Below are 20561 nucleotides of genomic sequence, written 5' to 3' on the forward strand. Positions count from 1 at the left end.
GAAACATATTAGAATCAGAAAGTGTCATGGGGGTGTTGTTACTAGTAGGTCAAGTTGAAGGGAAGTGGAAAATCCTGTCACCCTGGTAGCAATCCTTTAGTCATAGTCTTGCATAGGAATTGCCTACCTATGTCTGGCCTCAAATAAGGCCTGAGATGGAGCTGTGGGGGCCAGAGTATCTCCTATCAGAGTCCCCAATGAAGAGGATTGGGGTGTGGGCTAAGGATGACAAATTCCCAGGCCCTTTTTTGCTTGTGCTAATGCATGGGGATGCATTCTGTTCCCCCCAGGCACCAGAAGCGTGTCTTCGAGACAGTGCGGACCATCAACCAGGTGGTAAAGCAGCGATCCCTGACACCCTCGCCCATGAACATCCCTGGCTCCAACCAATCCTCGGCCATGAACTCCCTCCTGTCCAGCTGTGTCAGCACCCCCCGCTCTAGCTTCTATGGCAGTGATGTCAGCAACATCATCCTCGACAACAAGACCAGCAGCATCATTCTGGAGGCTGAGGCCGAAGACCAGGGGTGAGTTGCTGGAAGGTTCTTTCTACCTTTCTGTCAAGTGGGTAAGCAGTTGTGGAACATGGGTTTGGTAATCAGAAGAAAGGAGGCTGACCGAAGTCACCCTAGAAGTAAAGGTGATTTCCATCTCAAACTATCAGTTGATGCTAAAACCCTGACAACTGGTGCCTGGGAGAGAGTTTAATAGATTGGAGTTTATGCTTCGCATATGGAAACCTCAGGTTTGATCTCTGGTCCTCCAGGCGCTATCGAGTATGATCATAAAGCAAAAACAAGAGTACAGTCAGTAAGTAGGGTGCTTGCTTTGCACATGGCCAATACCAGTTCAATCTGTAGCTTCCCATATGGTCCCCTGACCCTCACCAGGAGTGATCCCTGAGCACTGCTGGATGTTCTCCCCAACTCCACCACCACCAACAAACAAACAAACATCAGAAAATACAAACAAATGTAGAGCAAAAGATGCAACAGGCAGTCTGCTTTCTGTAAGATGCTAGTGGGGGGAGTATGAAAGAGTGATTTTTTTTTTCCTGTTAGACCTTTACTATATTTAGGATGCAGAAATGGCGTTTGTCATGAATCCCCTTGTATCTTGAAAGGCCAAAGAGGACTCAGATTCTCTCTTGTTGTTCTGTCCAGAATCTGGAGGGGTGCAGAGCACACACCAGTTGTCCATGGGGTAGATCTTCCTTGGACATCATCTGTCCTTTTTGGTCCTGCAATCCTGAAAAAGCCCTGTCCCCAGCACTGCCTACTCTGTACCCTTCTCCTAGGACACCATTAATTCAGTTCACCAAAGAATCACTTGGTTGGATTGTGTTTGAATTCTTGGTGCCTTCAATTCAGAGCTGAAGGAAATGGCTTAGAATCAACTCCACCCACTTCAGCAGTTTGAAGATTTTCCCCCCAAAGGATCAAGAGGCAGAGTCTTACAAGGACTGGATTTTACAGGAAAATTTTCATTCCACCTTAGGGATCCTTACTCACCCTTCCTCCAAAAAAGAAAAAAAAAAAAAAGCTGGGGATCAAAACCTAATAAAGGAATTAGGTTTTCTAGGGGTGCTTTTCTTTGGGTCTCTTTTAGCTGGTACTCTTCGGACATACAGAATTTGGTTGCATGCCATCTTTAGCTCTGGGAGTTTCTCTGTAATGATGTCCTTGACTGTTGATTCTGGGGATTTTCTTCCTGGGTCTCTGGGACTCCAATGACCCATATGACTCCAATGACTCCAACTCCTTATGTTGTTTCTGTTGAATTTGTCAAGGTTTTCTATTTTCATCTGTTCACATTCTTTGAGTATTTTTTTTCCATCGTCTGATCATTTGCTTTAAGGTTCTTTTCCAGCCTCTTCTGCTGCATGGAGTTGTTCTGCATCTCATCTTCCAGCTCGATGATTCTGTCCTCAGCTGCTGTTACTCTGCTGGAGAGGCTTTCCATTGAATTTTTAATTTAGTCTACTGAGTCTTCAGTCCTGTTATTTCAGTTTGGAGTTTTTGGATTTCTATCTTAGTGTTCTCTTCAGTTTGATCTATTCTTTCTTTGACTTCTGTGAACATACTCCATATTTGTACTTGAAACGCCTTGTCTGAGAGGTTAACTATGTGATTGGTACTCTCTGAGACATCAGAGCTTCCATCTTCATTCTCTATGCATGCTGTTGTCTGGTGTTGTTTCCCCATTGACACGCTAGTAGTGTGTCTTTTACTTTTTTCTTTTTTCTTTTTACTTTTACTGTGTGTTGTGGTGGGGGGGTCATGGACTGGGAGATGTGCATGGCCTCGAAGTAAAGCTTCAGGCTCCTCCTACTTTGTCATTGAACCTTGATGGGATTAAGCTGATTAAGTTTGCTGGGGTCTCTCTCAGCAGTCTTCCACATGGATCAGGAAGTCCAAAATGGAGAGATGAAGAGACTTTATAAAGAAATTAGGTTTTCTAGACATGAAAATATCTAGCCATATTTTGGCCAGATATAAACAGCTTGCCTTCCTTGGCCTCTTTAGGAAATCCTACATGCAAGCATTTAGCAGAAAGGCCTTGGGTCTACCTGTACACTACATGGCGCCTCCTACTGGTACAGTATGTTGTGCTCTGCATAGTCCTCTGCTGGTATAGTAACTGGTCTTCTTCACAGTGCTCCCTGTTGGTGAAGCGGGAAGGTCTTGTGCATTCTTGGTGCCCCTTGTTGATGCAGTACATCAGTGCTCTGGCATGGTGTCCTCTACTGGTGTAGTTGGTACCTGTGTTCTGCATAGTGCCCTCTCCTGTTGTGCCAGGAAGGCCTTGGCTTTATCGTGTATAGCGCATGGCACCTCCTGTTGGTATTTTGAAACGTTTTGGCTCTACCTTGTACTCTGCATGGGAATTGCATGTTCATCCCATATCCTCTTCCTTGCAGAAATGAAGACCGCAAGAAGCCAGGGACTCCAGGCACCCCTGGCTCTCATGACCTGGAGATTGCGCTGAGGCGACTATCCCTGCGCCGAGAGAATTACCTCTCCGAAAGGAGGTTCTTCGAGGAGGAGCAGGAGAGGAAACTCAGGGACCTGGCGGAAAAGGGCGAGCTTCCCAGCGGCTCCCTCACGCCCACCGAGAGCATCATGTCCCTGGGCACGCACTCACGCCTCTCGGAGTTCACCGGCTTCTCCGGCATGTCCTTCAGCAGCCGCTCCTACCTGCCAGAGAAACTCCAGATTGTGAAGCCGCTGGAAGGTGATCACAAGGGGCCTCGGCCCCTCTCTGTCCTCCTCAGTGACTCCCTGTGGTCCCTGATCCACCATCGGAAAGCAGGGAACCTCTGTAACACCTACTCCTTCTTCTTCAGGGATAGTCACCCACGCTGCTGGTTTGAGTTCCTCTGAGGGCACCCCCCAACTAGGCACCCCTCTGCAACCCTTGTGCAGGGTTGGAAAGGCACTTACTTAGGCACCACTACTAACAATCAGCCAACCCAGCCAAAGAAACCGGCATGTGAATGTTGTGGTTCTAGTTATTCCTTTTGCATCTAGAGCCTTAGAAATTAAATGAGGGAGCTGGAGCAATAGTATAATGGGTACGGTGTTTGCCTTGCATGTGGCTGACCAGGGTTCAAACCCCAGCATCCCTTATGGTCCCTCAAGCACTACCAGGAGTAATGCCTGAGCATACAGCCAGGCATAAGCCCTGAGTATCGCCAAGTATGCCCCCCCAAAAAAAAATTAAATGAGGGGAAGAAGCTCTGCTCACGTACTTGAAAATTAACCGGTACAGAACTAGGTATGAATGTCTTGACTTCATATAGATACTGTGGGAAGGGGCTAGAGTGATAGTACAACGGGTAGGGCATTTGCCTTGCATGTGGCAGACCAGGGTTCGATCCCTGGCATCCTATATGGTCCTCCAAGCCTGCCAGGAGTGATTTCTGAGCAGATCCAGGAGTAACCCCTGAGCACTGCCGGGTGTGGCCCCAAAACAAACAAAAACAAAAACAAAAAAAGAAATGTTGTGGGTACATGGAGTTAGAGTGGGCTCAAAGAGTAGCTTTTATTGGTTTGTTTAGGAACACCCTGAATTTGATTTGCCTTTGTAAGACTGCTTGTTTATACTCCAGCCATGGGTGTAGGGCTTCTTCCCATGAAGTATGTGTCCAGAGCAAGGCTCTTGGCTTCTAACTCATGGGGCCCAAGAGGCAAGAAGGGTGTCTTTGGGAATGAGTGAATTGGATTCATCCATACTTTTTCAAGGGGCGAAGTGAAAGCACTTGATAGTGCCAGAGACACCCCAGAAGATGCAGCTCCTGGAATAAAAGGCACTTTTATTTTTTTTTTTTTACTTTTAGCTGTAGGCATCTAGTTTCTTCCTTTCCCATCTAGATACCACACAGTTCTATTTCTTGTTTGTTTGTTTGTTCGTTTTTTAATTTCATTAGTGAGGTCTTCATGTGAGTGAGAAAAGTACTTTAAGATTCGGTTACCTCTTGATGAAAAACCAAATTGGAATTTTGATCAGGTAGTGTTTCTAAATTTTTGGTTTTTGTTACATTTTATTAGTCCCCTTGTAGGGACCATTTATGGAATTTATTCCTAATTGCCCTCCCTGACCTCTTTCCCCCAAATTCATAGTTATGGATATATTTGTTTTGTTCTATTTGAACAGCATGTCTTGGAATAATGGCAGTATCTGTGATTATTGTGTTCATAAGGAAAAATAATCTGCTTCTGGTCAGGACCTATCTGGAGTTTTCTCTGGATATTCCGTTTCTTCCTACGACCCAAACATTGCTGTTAATTGGTGTGCCTAAATTTCCCAGATGAATGAATGTGGGCTATATGAGTTTGCCCCGCTATGCATAGAACTTCCCATCCACACATTGTTCTTATCTTGTGCCTTAGACTGCCAGGACAAGCTCAAGTTATGCTGAATGTGGTTGGAAACTGTTACTGCTGTATATCAAAGTGCCTCCCATCTCTTATTTAGAAATTTGATAGGTTTTGTGACTAGAAATATGTCCTAGGAACTTTGTTTATAGCAATTAGTCTATGATAAAATTGGCTTCATTATACATTGTTTTGATGAAATTTGGAGTTTTGAAGAAATTATGCTTGGGTATTGAGTGAAAACTTACTGTTGTGACCTGTACTCTGTGCCTTAAAAAAAAGAGTACAAATATTTCACCCCATAAGAATACATTTTTGACCTCTTGGGACAGTAGTACCCCTACTAAAAGTCCATGCTATAAGATGAAGTTGTGCTTGCTAAAAAAATACAAGATGTAGCTCATAGTTCCCAAGCAGAAAGAGGGTGGGTTAGCATTCTTTTTATTTTTTTCATAATTGTTGTTTAATTGTATAATTTAGGTTCTGATTTGACTTCAGAAAAGGGATGGCTTTTTAAAAATTGTTTAGTTGTAAGCTTGGTAATTGTTTTCTAAATCATAATTGTCTGTTTTCTTTAATAAAATCTTCCATTTCTGCAATTTTACTTTCTGCCTTTTTTCTTTTTTTCTCCTTTGTCTAAGATCATTGGAATTTATCATTTATTTCTTGTCTGCTTACTTTATTTGATTTCATTAGATCATCTAAGATTTTTTTAATTCATTTTAAAGCAAATAGCAACACAGGGTTTTAAATTTGGACTAATTAATTTTTCCTTTAAATCTTGTGACAGAAATATTTATGAGAAGTTTTTTTTATTAAGAAGGAATCCTTTTATATTTATAAGATAATTTTCATCTCTTATGTCCTCCTCACCCAGAAACTGAACCACTACCTTTAGAAAACCTGGCTTGTTATAAAACCTCATACTACAGATCCCTCTGGATCCATCTTCTAGTCTTCTAACTTCTTAGCAGATTAAGATAATATCAATATGTTTGTTGTTCTTCTTCACAATTATCTCAGGGTTACTGTGTTTAATGTCACTAATGGAACACTCCATCATGGAACACCACCGCCTGACACCAAGTTCAACACTGATTTTACAGTGACTTTGTGTAACTTACCTTTTGAGTCCCATTCCTCTTATCAATAGAGTTCACATTTGCCACTCCGAATTGTGGTGAAGTGTAAGACTTAATGTTTTATATTAGTCCTAGTACATAGGCACCATTAAAATTTAGAGTACCCAAACGTGCCAATATTCCTGCAGCTCAGGCCTCAATAGTGGCCTTTTGTGTTGAGAACTCAACCATAGACCTCAACATGGCCCAAAGACCATGTTATGACATCATGCTTTCCCACTGGCCCACTTAGAAGCTGGTAGGACTCCTTTGCTCATTAGTGGCCCAGGTAAATGTACCAGGCATGAAACCCCAGGGAAAACATTGGAAGGCATCTCAGCAGATGGCTCACCAGTGTCTTCTGTCACCATTTTCCTTACCTCTTTAATCAATCATGCTAGCTTCTTGTTGGTGTCAGCCAAAATATCTGGACTGGCTGTTTCAGAATGCTAATGATCCTGCCACTTCTCACCTTACTCATTGTTAGCAGGTGAAGAACAAAACAAAACAAAACAGAACAGAACATCCAAACTGGAAAGAGATACATCCGCATTAACAAGAAGAGTAGGCTGCTATTCTCTTCACCCCTACTGTATTATGCTCCTTATTTCAGATTAATTATTCTTGAGTTGGTACTTCCAAAGAAACAAGTTCATATAGGGAAATACATACACTTCTAAGCTGTGCATCACCCAGCAGCTTGGGTCCTAATTTTGAAGCCATAGGTTCTTCTCTGACATGAATGGGTCGGTTTTATTCTCCCCTCATGATATGGAGGCATTTTATAAAGAATACTGGGTGTGGGGAAAAATTAACAATGGGAAAGGGGCCATGACTGGACTTCGTTTTCCCCCACTGCCTATGCCCTCGTTTATTAGAACTGAATCTTGGTGCCCACAAGAAATCAAAAGTTGATTTTCTCTCCCTGCCCTGTTGCCTGACTCCAGCCTCATGCTTGTGGTGGGAGGAGTTAGTAGTCATGAGAAGGGACTAATAGTCCAGAGATTCTCCTACTGATAATAGACAAAGAAAGCCAAACTGGAGTGAGGGGCAGGGTGGGGAAGGGACATTGGCTTTTAATCCATTCGACTTTACTTGTGTACCTTCTCTTGTCAGAGGAAGAGAGTTAAGCATAAAAGTAAGATGCACCACCACCACAAAGGTAGGATGTGCACAGAAATTCCTCCAGAACTCTAAGAACCAGTCAGAAAGGGTGGGACCCAGCCCCAGTGATAGTTGTGAGGTAGTGCTTGCCTGGGCTTGCTTTTGCCCTTCAGACAATGCTGAGAAGCTGAGCAGCCATGAAGGGTCACTAGTCTCTGAGGCTCAGACCTGTGGCTCCTCACTGCTGCCATAAGGTCATCTTAGGGTTCAGAGAATGGTCACCACTGCAGCCAGTCTGGGTTTGAACCCAGAGCAGTCATTTGCTCCATGGGCAACCATTGGCAAGTGATTTCACCTTTGGTGCTTACCTGTAAAGGAGGGAGTACAAGGGGTTATCAGGGTTATTTCAGAAGATTAAGTTCATGAGAACCTCTTAGAAGAGTGCTCCACACTTATGTGTCCAGTAAAAGTCATAGTTGTGTGAGTACTCATTGAGAATTGTGACCCTTGGGACTTGTGTTGGGCTACTTCTGGCTTTAGGGAGCTCTTTGTTACCAAGCTCTTTGCTTGGTAGGTCCCTCTGTTCCCTTTCAACAGCCACTGGAGAGCCATTCTTTCTGTCCACATCCCATGGCTCAGCCTCTCTTTCTTTTCCCTTCCAGAAGTAGAGGATACTTGGTGTACATGGTATATCTGGGAATGTCTCATCCTTCCTTGTTTAAGACATGTTCCTAGGGCATTTTTGTTGCCAGAGTATAATCTGCATGTCCAGGGAACCCATCCACAAGGAAACTACTATATCTGCTGAAAGGAAGTCACCAGGGCTGCATGAGAAAACCCAGGATCACGGACAAGTATCTCCTGACAGTGCCCCTCTTCACTCCCTTCACACCTCTTGGCATCCCTGGCTTGTATGGCTGAGAATCTCTCCTTTGACTAGTTCTAAGCCAGGACTCAGAGGTCTGTGCTCCTTAGACCTGTGGGCTTTGGGTAGTGGGCACTGAGGCATTATGGGAGGCATTTGACCCCATCTGAGTCACTTTTGACTTTGGTGAACCTGGAAAGTCCCTTCAACTGTAGCCCCTGAAGAGGATTTTGAGCAGCAAATTGATAGAATTCATGAGAAATAGACTTCCAGGGATCTCCCAAGAAAAGCCCTGCTCTGGACCTGGGAGTTCAGCTCCAGAGACAAGTGTAAGTGAGGTGCCAATTTGTAGACACAATATTGCTATTTTGGGAGAATTCTCAGCTGCAGACAGGGAAACAGTCTGTCTCTGGCTTACCTCAGACTCAAAGGGCCTCAGGGTTCCACTCCACTCTTCTAGCTCAGTTGGCATCAGGAATATAAATCCTTCTTGGCTGTCCGGACACTGGAGGTTCTGCCCTCTGATTGCCACCACCATCCCTTGATCTTCACATTGAGGCAACCAGCCTTGTCTCGAGAACATGACCAGCTGTTCCCAATCTCTGGGGCCCCTGGCTGAGAACTGAAGATGCATCTCACCACTAGTGAGAGGTGGGGGTGCTGCCCTTGGCCTGCACCTCCACATCAACTTTTTTTTTCTTTTTGATCCTGAGACTAGTTTCTATGACTATTCATGTATTCAGGCTAAAAGGCTGGTCTGTACCTGTGCACCCTTCAGCCTGGGAGTAATTCCTAGGGCATCTGTGATGCCTCAGTCTTTCCTCCTTTTTTTTTTTTTTGCTGTGCTGGAGATCAAACCCAGGACCTCACACATATAAGACCTGTGCTCTACCACAGAACCATATTCCTGCCCATAAAATGTTTTCAACATGTCTTGGTAGTATGTATGATATTTTATCCTCTAAGTGGCTTCGAAGTGGCCCATTTTACAAAATCTTTAGGTGCTATGGAGGCCCTGGGTACTATGTGTGGTCCTGCGTGTGACCATGAGCAGGAGTAAGTCCCCACTCCTTATATTCCTAATATGGGGCCCACTCATTTCCTTCTCAAATCATGTCCTGTTCTTCCCTGGATTCCCTTTCTGGCGTTCCTCAGGAAGTCTAGAATGTGGAGAGTTTGCTATTCACTCACAGAGACAACTGGTATTCAGTGTGTGAGAGACTGTGGGAAGACCCAGTCTCTCAGGTGTAGACCATTTGCTTATGTGGTTCCTGCCCCTAATTTGTAGGCCAGAAATCCAGATGTCCAGGCCACACAGTCAGTGTGGCCCCGAGATTAGACTGAGCACTGAAGGGCCTAGAGATGGAGAGAAGTTCCTCACTAGGTGTGCTGAGCCTCACTTCCCAAGACACTGGTTTTGGGTGATGGACTCTGGTGCCCCTCAGTCTCTCTGTGCTGCTGCATTGCTGACCCCACCTCTGATTTGCCCTTAGGGAGGGGCTGGAGTTACCAGTTCTGCCTGGGAGCAGCTCTTCCTCTGCCTTTTTGTACTTGTTGGCATTGTGCCTGTAGAGTGGAATAGTCGGTTCCACTATAGGCTGGAAAGAAGTGGGGGTTGATTCCCATGAATGACAACAGTCACCTCACCCCCTTAACACACAGGGTGGCATTCATCTGTCCTTAAAACCTCATTGCCAACCCCTTCCCTAGTGGGGGGGTTAGATCCTATTGAGCCATAGGCAAAGCAAAGGCATCTTCTCAGTATCTACCCTGGACCCACCCTAGGGGGGCCTCAGCAATGCAGGGGTGCATGATTTGGGCTGGGCTGCAGAAGAGGGGAGATATCCATATCCTGCTAGTCTAACCATCTCTGCCTGGCCCCTTCTCTACTCTGTTTCACCAGGTTCTGCCACCCTGCATCACTGGCAGCAGCTGGCCCAGCCTCACCTCGGGGGCATCCTCGATCCCCGGCCTGGTGTGGTCACCAAGGGCTTCCGGACGCTTGACACAGACCTGGACGAAGTGTACTGCCTTAACGACTTTGAAGAAGATGAGACAGGTGACCACATTTCCCTCCCAGGCCTAGCTACCTCCACGCCAGTTCAGCACCCCAAGACCTCAGGTGAGAGGTCCCAAGCACACGTGACTGTCTCAGGCAGAAGTTACCCGAGCCAGCCTCAGGCTCGCCCCGAGGACATGCAAGAGCTGCCAGCGGCCACGGAGGAGAAGGAGGAGGAGGAGGGGTCCGGTGAGGGCACCGCCTTGAGTCCTGTGCCCCCGGTGCCTGGGTGGGGGGCAGAATTCTGGGCCATTCTCCCCTCTGTCCCGAGCACCATTCGCAGTGGTTCTTTGTCTGTAGCTTGCTCGTCTGTGTGGATGATGATGATGAGGGAATCACTCCTGCCTGGAGGGATGTCTGAGGCCTCCCTTCTGGAACAGATGGGCTGAGCTCCACATGCTCCTGGGGGTACTCTGGAAGCTGGCTTAGGAAAGGCTGCTAAGAAATGGGATTGGGCCTCCCTTCTTGATGCCAGAGGATTCTCCCTATGTATGAGGGCCAGGTTTTCTTCAGCCTTGGGGGAACTTGACACTGAATTGAGTTGGGCAGTTTTAAGGAAGGCTGTGGATACTGGATTGTTCAGAAGATGGAGAGAATTCATTCACATAGACTGGAACCTGGCAAGTACTGCGCTTCTCAGACAATACTGGCTAGATCAGCCATCTTTTTAACCTTTCTACTTTGGTGAAAGTATATGTCCTCTTTTCAGCTTATATTTGTACGCAAAGTGATTTTGGGGGAGCAAGGAAGGCACACTTGGTGTACTCAGGGGCCAGTCCTGGCTTTTGTACTCAGAAATGACCTCCTGGCAAAGCTCAGGGAACTGTATATATGTCCTGTTTTGTTTCCTGCAAAGGACCATTTGGATATTTATAATCTCACTCTCAGTCCATACAAGGCAGATGACCCTCAGACAGCTTTTGAGAAGAGTATATGTGACTGTCCCATCAGGTCTACTAGGGGCAGGCCACAGGATTTCATGGGCCTTATACAGTATGTGGGTCAGATCTTCCCTACCCCTGTGACAGTCCTTAAGAGAATGTAGTAAGAGCCTCTCAAGGGAAGACTCAATGGATGAATTTGGAAAGGCTCCCAGTTCTCACTCCCCATCTCCAACTATCATTGGGGGGGTCCAAATATGTTTCTGGAGTAGAGTAATTGCTTCACCTGCTTAAGGCCCTGGGGTTAGATTCCTGGTACTATGGGTAAAAAAAATTTTTTTAATAAAGAACAATATGGCTGCAAAGCAGAATTATCTATGTCTTAGGCACCCCTCTGATGTGAAGGTGTGTATTCAGCACCCCTGCAACCTGAAGTGTGAAGTTACTATCTGGCCTAGAATCCATGTCCTCCTGCCACCTGTGACAGGAAGCTATGACAGACTAAGGTGTGGGAGTCAGAAAAGGAGGGCATGAATGCTATGTCATCAATCTCAGCACATTCTAGAGACACCAGACTTGAGGAGAAAATAGTCATTCAACATTTCATTTATCATGTTCATGAAACACAAGGCAGCAGAGAGATGAGGTTCTTGGTGGCATCAATCCAGATACCTGTGACTGGGGAGTTTCCTGGTTAGAACATTTAGAAACCCTGTCCCAGAGCTTGCCTTTGAAGCAGATTGCATGTGTGTGCTCCAGTGTCTCTCTCTTGGCACTGAGGAATTACAGAAGTTACAGAGAGAAAAATGTCTGTGCTCTAGAGATGAGCTGAAGGATGCTCCAGAGTTGGCGAGCGAGCAGGTACACTCTGATTTCTACTCTGGGGATCAGAGACATTTAGGCAGCCACTAGCCTTAGTCTTCATGACTCTAGCCTATCCCTGATCCTATTATGATCAGAGATGTGAGCTTTCCTGCCTGTGCTCCCTAGAAACATGGTTATTCCACCAAGCAGCAGTCTCCCTAGACTGGGTAATTTCCTTGCAGATGATACCCAGCACAACCTTGAGGTATCCAAGCATGGAGCCAATGCCAGGACACCACATATCTGGCTGTTGCAACATAATTCCAAGCACCCAGTCAGCTCTAAGCCCCAGAAGTACCCCAAGGAGTACAACTAGTCAGAACCATTTACCATATACCCTGACTTCTGGTAAAAATCCCACAAGAGTTAGAGCTGAGAGCAAACAAAGACACATAAAATAAGGCCCTAGGATACTCACATCTGCTACCATCCACAGGCTTCTATGTAGATTATTTCTAGAACAGAAGACGTATTATGGACCATAGTATATAGAAGATTGTGAATGACCAGGTCTCATTAAGTCTAAGGCTTTGTCTTTGAGAAAGGAAGGATTTTTGACCAGTGTCAGAGCCTGGGATGGGGAGGGAGGAAGAGTAAAAAGTAAAAGGCTTTTGGGTGGAGTTGATGTCAGTTCATTCCTAAATAAACGACTTTTCTGAGAACTGATGTTACAAGGCTAACCCTTTCTCCTCTCCTTGCAATACTCAGAGAACTTCTTGTCAGACAAAAAAATAGCATTTAGGAGAGCCTTCCAGAGCTGTAGTCCCACAAACCCTGTCTACAGTGACCCCAAAATGAGCAGCACATAGGAGATGGGTGCAGCCCCCACGGTAGGATTGAAGGTGTGGTGGAGTTGGGATTTAAGAGATGCTCCTCAGCCAGAGACCAATTCCCCAATAGCAAGAAGAATATGTTGTGCAATTCTAGGAGAAAGCCTTCTCCCCTGCATTCAGGGCTTTGCAAGTCAACCTCTGTCACCCTGGCCAGCACCAGCTGCCCCAGGGAGCCATGTGCAGCCACTCACTGTCTTTGTTATGTTCCAAGGAAGAGAAGTACCACAGCGACCGGGAAGTCCTTGGTGACCACAGATTGCTGGCGCGTCCAGGCGTCCCAGTGGTACTTTGGATGGGGATCAACCTCTGCCTTTAGCACTTTTGAGCCCTGTTGATTTTCCCTGGTCTTCTGAAAACTCTTCATCACTTCTGGGAAGCAAGGACTTTGGAATTTTTAGCAGCCTTTTCCTATCCCCAAAGCCTGTTTGGAGAAGATGGGTTTTGCTTCTGCTGATGCCCCTGTGTCTCTAAAATGTCCATCTTACACCCCCTATTGCAAATCAAGATCTAATCCATAATTAGGCTGGGAAGGGCATGAATGTCTGATTTGTTTCCTGTTCTGACCATGTGATGGGGTTATGCTTCTAATGTTCAATTCAGGCTCACTCTGGTCTTTCTCAAGTGTTCTCTCACTTTTCAGCTGTCCTCATTATTTTATGTGCTGCCTCTTTCTTTCCTTCCTCCCAAATAACCTCTCATACCTAGTATTTAGGATGCCTCTCTTAGTCTTTTTGTTGCTTTGGTTTCTAGAGCTTATCACAGTAAGAGACTCACGATTGGCTGGTCACCCTTCCTTCATAGCTTCTTACATTTTGTTTATTTATTTATTTTTTGGGGTTTCCTCATAGCAGTCTCTCAGTTATCTGAGTTCCTAAACCATTGCCTGTAATGATTGAGGACTCAGTGCTGTGTAAAGGCCCCTTTTCCTGTGTGCTGTGTCTCACTCTGCTACTTTCCTTGGAACCTGCCCCATATTGAGAATTGACTCCTGTAGCTGTGGCACTGATTTCTACATCAGGACTACAGGAGCCTCGATGCAGAGGTGGGCCGGACCACAGTGATGGGGCAGACCCAACCCCACAAGGCTGCTGTGGTCACCACTACTGTTGTGTGCTTTGTCCTGTGATTTGTGTCTCCAATATTTTTGGTGATTGTTATTCCAAATAATTTCTGGTACCTTTTTTTTTTAATACAGAATTTGCTGTGTGTGAATCTGTTGCTTTGAGGACCTATCCTCTCCTATTTTATAGTCTTTTTCCTTTTTGTAAAATCCAAACGAAAATGTGTCATAAAAATTGAGAAGAGCTATATTCACAGTTTTGGGAGTTCTCAGAGTGCTTCTCAGATGGCCCTATCAGGCTTCTCCCAGGAGGTCTCTGGGAGCTTAGCTACTGCAAGAGTTGGGGTGGACACTGTTTTGGCATGTACTTTGCATGCTACTCACCCCAGCATCTTTTGTTTTAAAAAATCTTACCACTGGTGGGTAGGGTGTTTGACTTCCATGTGGCTAACCTGGGTTTGATCCCTAGTATCTCATATGGTCTGCTGAGTACTGCCAGGAATAATTTTGAAACACAGAGCCAGGAATAATCACTGAGCACCACCAGGTGTGGCCCCAAAACAAAACAAATAAATAAAAAGAAAAGAAAAATGCCTTTTTTTTTTTTTTTTTTTTTTTTTGGTTTTTGGGTCTCACCCAGGGCTCAGGGATCACTCCTGGATATGCCTCAGAAATCACTCCTGGGGGCCGGCACGGTGGCACTAGAGGTAAGGTGCCTGCCTTGCCTGCACTAGCCTAGGACGGATCACGGTTCAATTCCCCGGCGTCCCATATGGCCCCCCAAGCCAGGAGCAATTTCTGAGCGCGTAGCCAGGAGTAACCCCTGAGCGTCACCAAGTGTGACCCAAAAACCAAAAAAAAAAAATTGCTCCTGGCTTGGGGGACCATATAGGGTGCCGGGGATTGAACCTAGGTCCGTCTTGGGTTAGCCGTGTGCAAGGCAAACTCTACCAGTGAGCTATTGCTCTGGCCTCAAGAAAAATACATTTAAAAAAATCTATCACATCTCCTGCCTCTTCCCATTTTTTCTTTTTAAAGAAAAAACCCAAACACTTGAGTTATGAATGAGGATGACCTCTACAATCATGAAGTCTCCTGGAATGACCCTGAAGCTTACCACTTCCCCTCTTGCTCTCTTGTGCATGGTTCCTCATGCTTCTGCACTTTACTTTGCACCAAATCAGAGGACCCAACTGCCTTCACAACAACCCTGTGAGCTCAAAAAGAAATACATTCAGAACCATATGTAGTCACCTCCTTTGGCATAAACTCCAGACATCCTGGAGCTGGCCAGCAAGTAGCCAGTGCCTGGTGTGGCTTTCCTGCCCTGAGTCGGGTGAGATCTGACCACAGAGCTCTGCCAATACCCAGACAGCCCAGGATCCATTGCTGTGGAGGCAGCTGAGTCTCATGTCCAACCTTGCCCGCCCCAGATGGCCAGTAGTGGAATTAGTTTCTCCTAGCCCCCTTCTCTGTAACGCTATCTTCAATGGATTAGCACCTCTGTCCTCCCGTGGGCACCCATTTGCTCCTGAGATGGAAAAGCACCCAAGGTAGGAAGCCACTTCTGATCTCTGGGCTGGGAAACCAAAATTTGTAGGAACCATTCATTAGTCACCCCCTCCCTTCTCCTCAACAAACCAAATCCACTATTGGCCAGATCTATGCTCCTGGGAGCCCGCCTGGGTTGGGTTGGGAGCTGAAACCGAATGTTCTGCACACCAGGGCTTTTAAAGATGGCTGTTTTATGGCTCTACCTCTGATGCAGAACATTCCTGTCTCACCTTCCTCACTCAGCTTGAGCACGGGGGGCAGCCCTTTCCTTCTAGCACCTGCTGAGGGTCTGACTCACTCTTGACTTTTCTGTGGGGTTTACTTGGATGCAGGGACTATTTTTGTTTTTCTCCCCTCCCTTCATGTAGCACACCACCCCGGAAAGTGCATGTCACAGACCAACTCCACCTTCACCTTCACCACTTGCCGTATCCTGCATCCTTCAGACGAGCTCACGCGACTCACGCCCAGGTAAGGAATCTCAACTCCAGGATATGCCCAGTTGGGCAGAGCTGGGGTGTTCTTTTCTTATTTCCTAACAGAGGAGGCTGTAGTAGAGAGAGGCTTATTCTGATGCCCCTCCTCCATCTTATCAGTGTATGCATCTTGTTTGATCCTGGGCACCAACTCTCTTCCTTTGATTCAGATCCAACTCAGACCCCTTCCTCTTAGTTGTCGTTTCAATAGGTCACAGAATGGATTCATAAGCCCCCCCCCACACTTTTTTTTTTCACTATGGTTTGGTTTTTAAGCTCCACGCTGCAGTGCTCAGGGCTTACTTCAGGTGTGGATCCTGGGACAACATGTGATAGTATCAGGGAAAAACTGGGATTGGCTACATACAAAGCAAATGCCTTTTCCATCTCTCTAAGTGAGGGGTCTCAAACTTAATTTACCTGGAGGCCATAGGAGGCAAAGTCAGGGTGATCCTTGAGTGCAAAGTCAGTAGTAAGCCTTGAACATTGGGGGGTGTGACCCAAACAACTAAAACAAAACAAAACAAAAAAAGATTCTTCTAGGGCAGGTCCACAAAATGTTGTACGGAGGGCTGCAAGCGGCCTGCGGGCCATGAGTTTGAGACCCCTGCTCTAGTCCCTCTACTCTACCTTAACCAAAAGAAACTCTCAGAAGCACCCTTTATATCATCCCTTTTGAATGACCTGTGGGACTCATCCAAAAGTTTCTTAGCTGAAGAAGGGGCTCTTGCCCTAAATAGTTTCTGTGGACTCAGTCATATCACAACCAAACTCGTGATTGTTATAAACTTTGAAGGCTGACCATATACCACAGGTTCTTTTCCACTGAGACTTCTGAGAAGTGGTGAAGATTGACACCAAAAGGTACAGACCTGATCTACCAGGTTTAATGTCAGAACTTTCCTAGCTTCTATGAAAGGGAAAATACACACACACACACACACACACACACACACATATACACACACAACACACAAATTCACACACACACACACAGCCCAGAGGGTGGAGTGACCTTCTCACTCACCTCTCTGTGGAGCAGCCAAGCAAGAAACAGAAGGTAAAGCAGTACTTGAGGGTGAAGAGATGGACTTGCTGTCAGGTTGCACCTCAAACACTGACAAACTCTCCACAGGTCAAGTGAGGAGGACGAAGCCGCCCTCTGTCCTGTGGAACTGCGAGGTGGTGATGCAGGGCAGAGAGGGAGCCTCTAAGCGAGGCAGGGGTGAGCACACTGCCAGCAGGGGCCCCCAGGGCACTCTGTGAAGGTGTTGTGTGTGTGCGCGTGGCCGCCACTAACCCGAGACTTCAGTGTGGCTGTGTCTCTGTGGCTGTGCCTGGCTAACATGGCCTTGATGGCAGATGCCACTAACCTGTCCTAATACCCCAATTGGGGCTCCAAGTATCCAGCACTAATAATAAACCCAGGCCTAAAGGAAGTGCCTGTCAGGGGGGCTCTTCATTTCAACTTGACTCTGACCTCCCTTTCTGCCCTGAGAGAACTCAGACTTCTATCCTGAGATTTTGAAAACTGGGAAGCCCTGGCTTCACCTCAGAGTCTAGGGGGTCTTGTCCACAGGGCCCACCACAGCCCAAGAAATTATTTGTAAGAGAATGCATTTTTCCTGAACTTGAAAGAATGGCCACAAAATGGCCTGAGATGTGTGGTCCTCCATGATTTCACATTCCGAATGTTCTTGCCCCTGATGGCCCGGCTCTGGTAGAATCCAATTGTGCCTTTGCAAGAAGCCTCCCTAACCCAAGGATTTCACTGTGGTCTCTAACCCCATGTCTCCTGAGTGCTGCTGATTCCTGAGCTTGTGTGATGGTCTTAGTCTGGGTTCTTTACCTTGTGCCAGCAACCAGCCATCAAGTTACCTGATGGAATGGGAGCCTAGGGATGCCCCAACCCGAACTTTCTTTGAAATGTTCCCCTTCCTTCTAGGCACCCAGTGGATTCTTTCCTTAAAGTATCTTGCCCTTCTTTCCCTGTCATTGTGGGGAGAGAAGATATATAATTCTCAATTCCTGGGCACCTCCCTGTCCCCAGGGACCCCAGCAACTCCAGACACTGGCAGGTATACAACGTACACACGTGGCCTCACCCAACCCCTATAGTAATCAATCAGGATGTCTTTCTACCCACTGCCCTCTGCCCAGGCTTTGCTGCCAGGTCCCACTTTTCCTCTAAATCCTAGCATAGCTTCCTCATTCCTACCTAACAACTAATTAAATGGGACAACCACGTGACATAGGGAAACAGGAGCATTGCCATGCAAAGTCATCCTTTTGCCACTGACCTGCTCCTCATAGTGGGTCTCAGCTCCTCTCGCCAAAGGCACCACCACTCTGGGTTTGCCCCCTCCTGCTCCAGCCATCGGGAAGAGCAGTGTCCCTAGCTGTCTCAGAGCAGAGTGCAGGGACTGGACAGCAGAGAAAGCCTCCCCTTAAGGGTTTTCTCTTCCAACCAACCTGTCTTGCATTTGGATTTTGTCTTCTGGTAAGAGCTCGGCATGAGATTTACCTTCTGTTTTTCAACCTCTGAGCCCCAGTCTCTCTTGGACTTGAACTAGGCCCCACTCACCATGTTTTGGCAGGCACTGTGACTCCCGCTTGAATGTAGTAAATTAACGCAAATTATACTTAGTACTGATATCAATGTGCTAAGGAGTTCTCCACCTCCAGGGGGTGGTAGGCAAGAACTGAAAATGCCTATGGGTAGCCCAGGTTGAGGTGCGTCCTTCCCCTGTGGCCCAGGGCTGCTCGGTGCGCCTTCCCAACACGCTCGTTGGCATCACCCGCTAACTCACTTGCTCTCATGTCTCTCAGCCTTAACTCAGCCCCGACGCCAGCGTGTAGTAGCGCCGGCCACTTGAAGCCCACCCCGGCAGCCACTCCCTGCACTCCACGGAGACTGAGCCTGGCCGAATCCTTCACCAATTCCCGGGAGTCCACCACCACCATGAGCACGTCGCTGGGGCTGGTGTGGCTGCTGAAGGAGAGGGGCATCTCGGCGGCTGTCTATGACCCGCAGAGCTGGGACCGGGCTGCCCGGGGCTCCCTCCTGCACACCTACTCGCCCAGAATGGCCGTGATCCCCTCCACACCACCCAACTCGCCCATGCAGACCCCCACCTCGTCTCCGCCCTCCTTCGAGTTCAAGTGCACAAGCCCCCCCTATGACACCTTCTTGGCCTCCAAGCCGGCCAGCTCTATCCTGAGGGAGGTGCGGGAGAAGAAAAACATGCGGAGCAGCGAGAGCCAGACCGACGTGTCCGTCTCCAACCTCAACCTCGTGGACAAAGTCCGGCGCTTTGGCGTGGCCAGGGCGGTGCATGCAGGACGAGCCCACGTCCCTCCCACCTTGACTGAGGACCAGGGACCGCTGGTTTGTGGGCCCCCCGGCCCCGTGCAGGGCCTGGTCCCCGAGGGTCTGCCTCTTGGATGCCCCACGGTCACCCAGGCCATCCGCCGGAACCGCAGTTTCCCCACCATGGTGGGGTCCAGCATGCAGATGAAAGCCCCCGTGACCCTCACCTCGGGCATCTTGATGGGTGCTAAGCTCCCCAAGCAGACCAGCTTACGGTGAGGGTGGAGGGGGCCTTCCCCCACCTGCAGAGACAATGTCCCACCTGCCCTGCCTCCCCCTCCCCGCCCTGGCCCTGCGCTCCTCTCCTTCCTCCTCTGCCCACCACCCCCTGCTGAGCTAGACAAATCGACCTTGTGCCTACTGGGGAGAGCGGAGACTGTAAAATGTGTACATAAGACTCAGAGGCCTGGCACTCGCCTGGACCTTGCCCTGCCATCCCAGAGAGGCGCCTTGGCGTTGGCATTGCTGCCACCAGGACTCCCCCGTGCTGGCCTGAAGACAGGGACAGGCTGTCGGTCCATGTTCCCTTCTTTCCATTGAGAAGCACTGAATCTCCCAATGGCTTCCTATCCTATGGATAGGAAACTAGTGAATCCCAGGCTTGCTGGGCCCAGAGCGAGCTGTCCCACTGCGGGGTGCCCCATCATTGCCCCCCAACCCTGGTCCCAGGGATCATGGGCTCCTCGCCCCACCTAAGGATGCATGAGGCGTCTGTGTCCCGGGCCCCCAGCAGCTGGTGTGGCAGCGCTGTTCTCATATGGGTGGCTCATTGACCATTCTTCAGCTCAGCTTCATTGGACTGACTCTCACTGCTCTCTTGAACTGTGACCTCTTTCTATTGCCTTCCACCTGCCACTGTCCAGCTGCAGTGCTTGGTCATCAGCTTTCAGTTCAGATATGACCCTGAAGAGAATGTTTTTGTTCTTATTTTTGTTTTTGGGCCACACTTGGTGACACTCAGGGGTTACTCCTGGTTCTGTATTCAGAAATTGCTCCTGGCAAGCTTGGGGTGCTCGGGGATGCTGGGGATCGAACCCGGGTCTGTCCCGGGTCATCCCGTGCAAGGCAAACACCCTACCGCTGTACCATTGCTCCAGTCCCTGAACCTGAAGAGAATGTATTCCCACTCCCTGTGTTTGATACTTGTTTGGTCCCCTGCCATCCCTTCCCTTTTGCAGCTCCTGTTCAGGGACATAGTGGTACCCAATGGCTGTTTCAACAGTCCAGGCTGTCTCTCAGGGTGCTCTTCCCAACACACCAGTCCCACACATGAGACAGCTGTTCCTGGCAACCCATGTCACAAACCAATAGAAGAGAAGACCCAAAACCACCCACCCTTGGGATAGATTATAAGGGAAATGTGGGAATGAGTTTTATGAACAGTCAAAGGGAAATACCACAACCAAACAGGATACCCAGTGGGGTTCACAAGGAAACAGGCTTGAGTCCAGTTCAGCCTCTTGAACCATTCCCACTCCACCCTATCCCTACTGTTAC

General features: G+C 47.7%; 1 protein-coding gene across 6 annotated transcripts in view; it reads left to right on the top strand.

Annotated features, from left to right (window-relative positions):
• TRAK1 (trafficking kinesin protein 1) overlaps nt 1–20355 on the top strand; it is a 119121-nt gene extending 98766 nt beyond the window's left edge. For 2 of the 6 annotated variants that reach the window (XM_049782394.1, XM_049782390.1), the window contains 5 exons: nt 291–527; nt 2921–3234; nt 9871–10215; nt 15587–15689; nt 18524–20355. In XM_049782394.1, the coding sequence (XP_049638351.1) occupies nt 291–527; nt 2921–3234; nt 9871–10215; nt 15587–15689; nt 18524–19283 (1759 nt within the window). In that variant the 3' untranslated portion in view covers nt 19284–20355. The remainder of the gene's footprint in view (nt 1–290; nt 528–2920; nt 3235–9870; nt 10216–15586; nt 15690–18523) is intronic. The other 4 variants (XM_049782395.1, XM_049782392.1, XM_049782396.1 and 1 more) reach the window with 2 other exon arrangements.
• Nucleotides 20356–20561: the final 206 nt, after the last annotated feature.

The sequence above is a fragment of the Suncus etruscus genome, chromosome 10, assembly GCF_024139225.1.
Source record: "Suncus etruscus isolate mSunEtr1 chromosome 10, mSunEtr1.pri.cur, whole genome shotgun sequence".
Lineage (NCBI taxonomy): Eukaryota > Metazoa > Chordata > Mammalia > Eulipotyphla > Soricidae > Suncus > Suncus etruscus.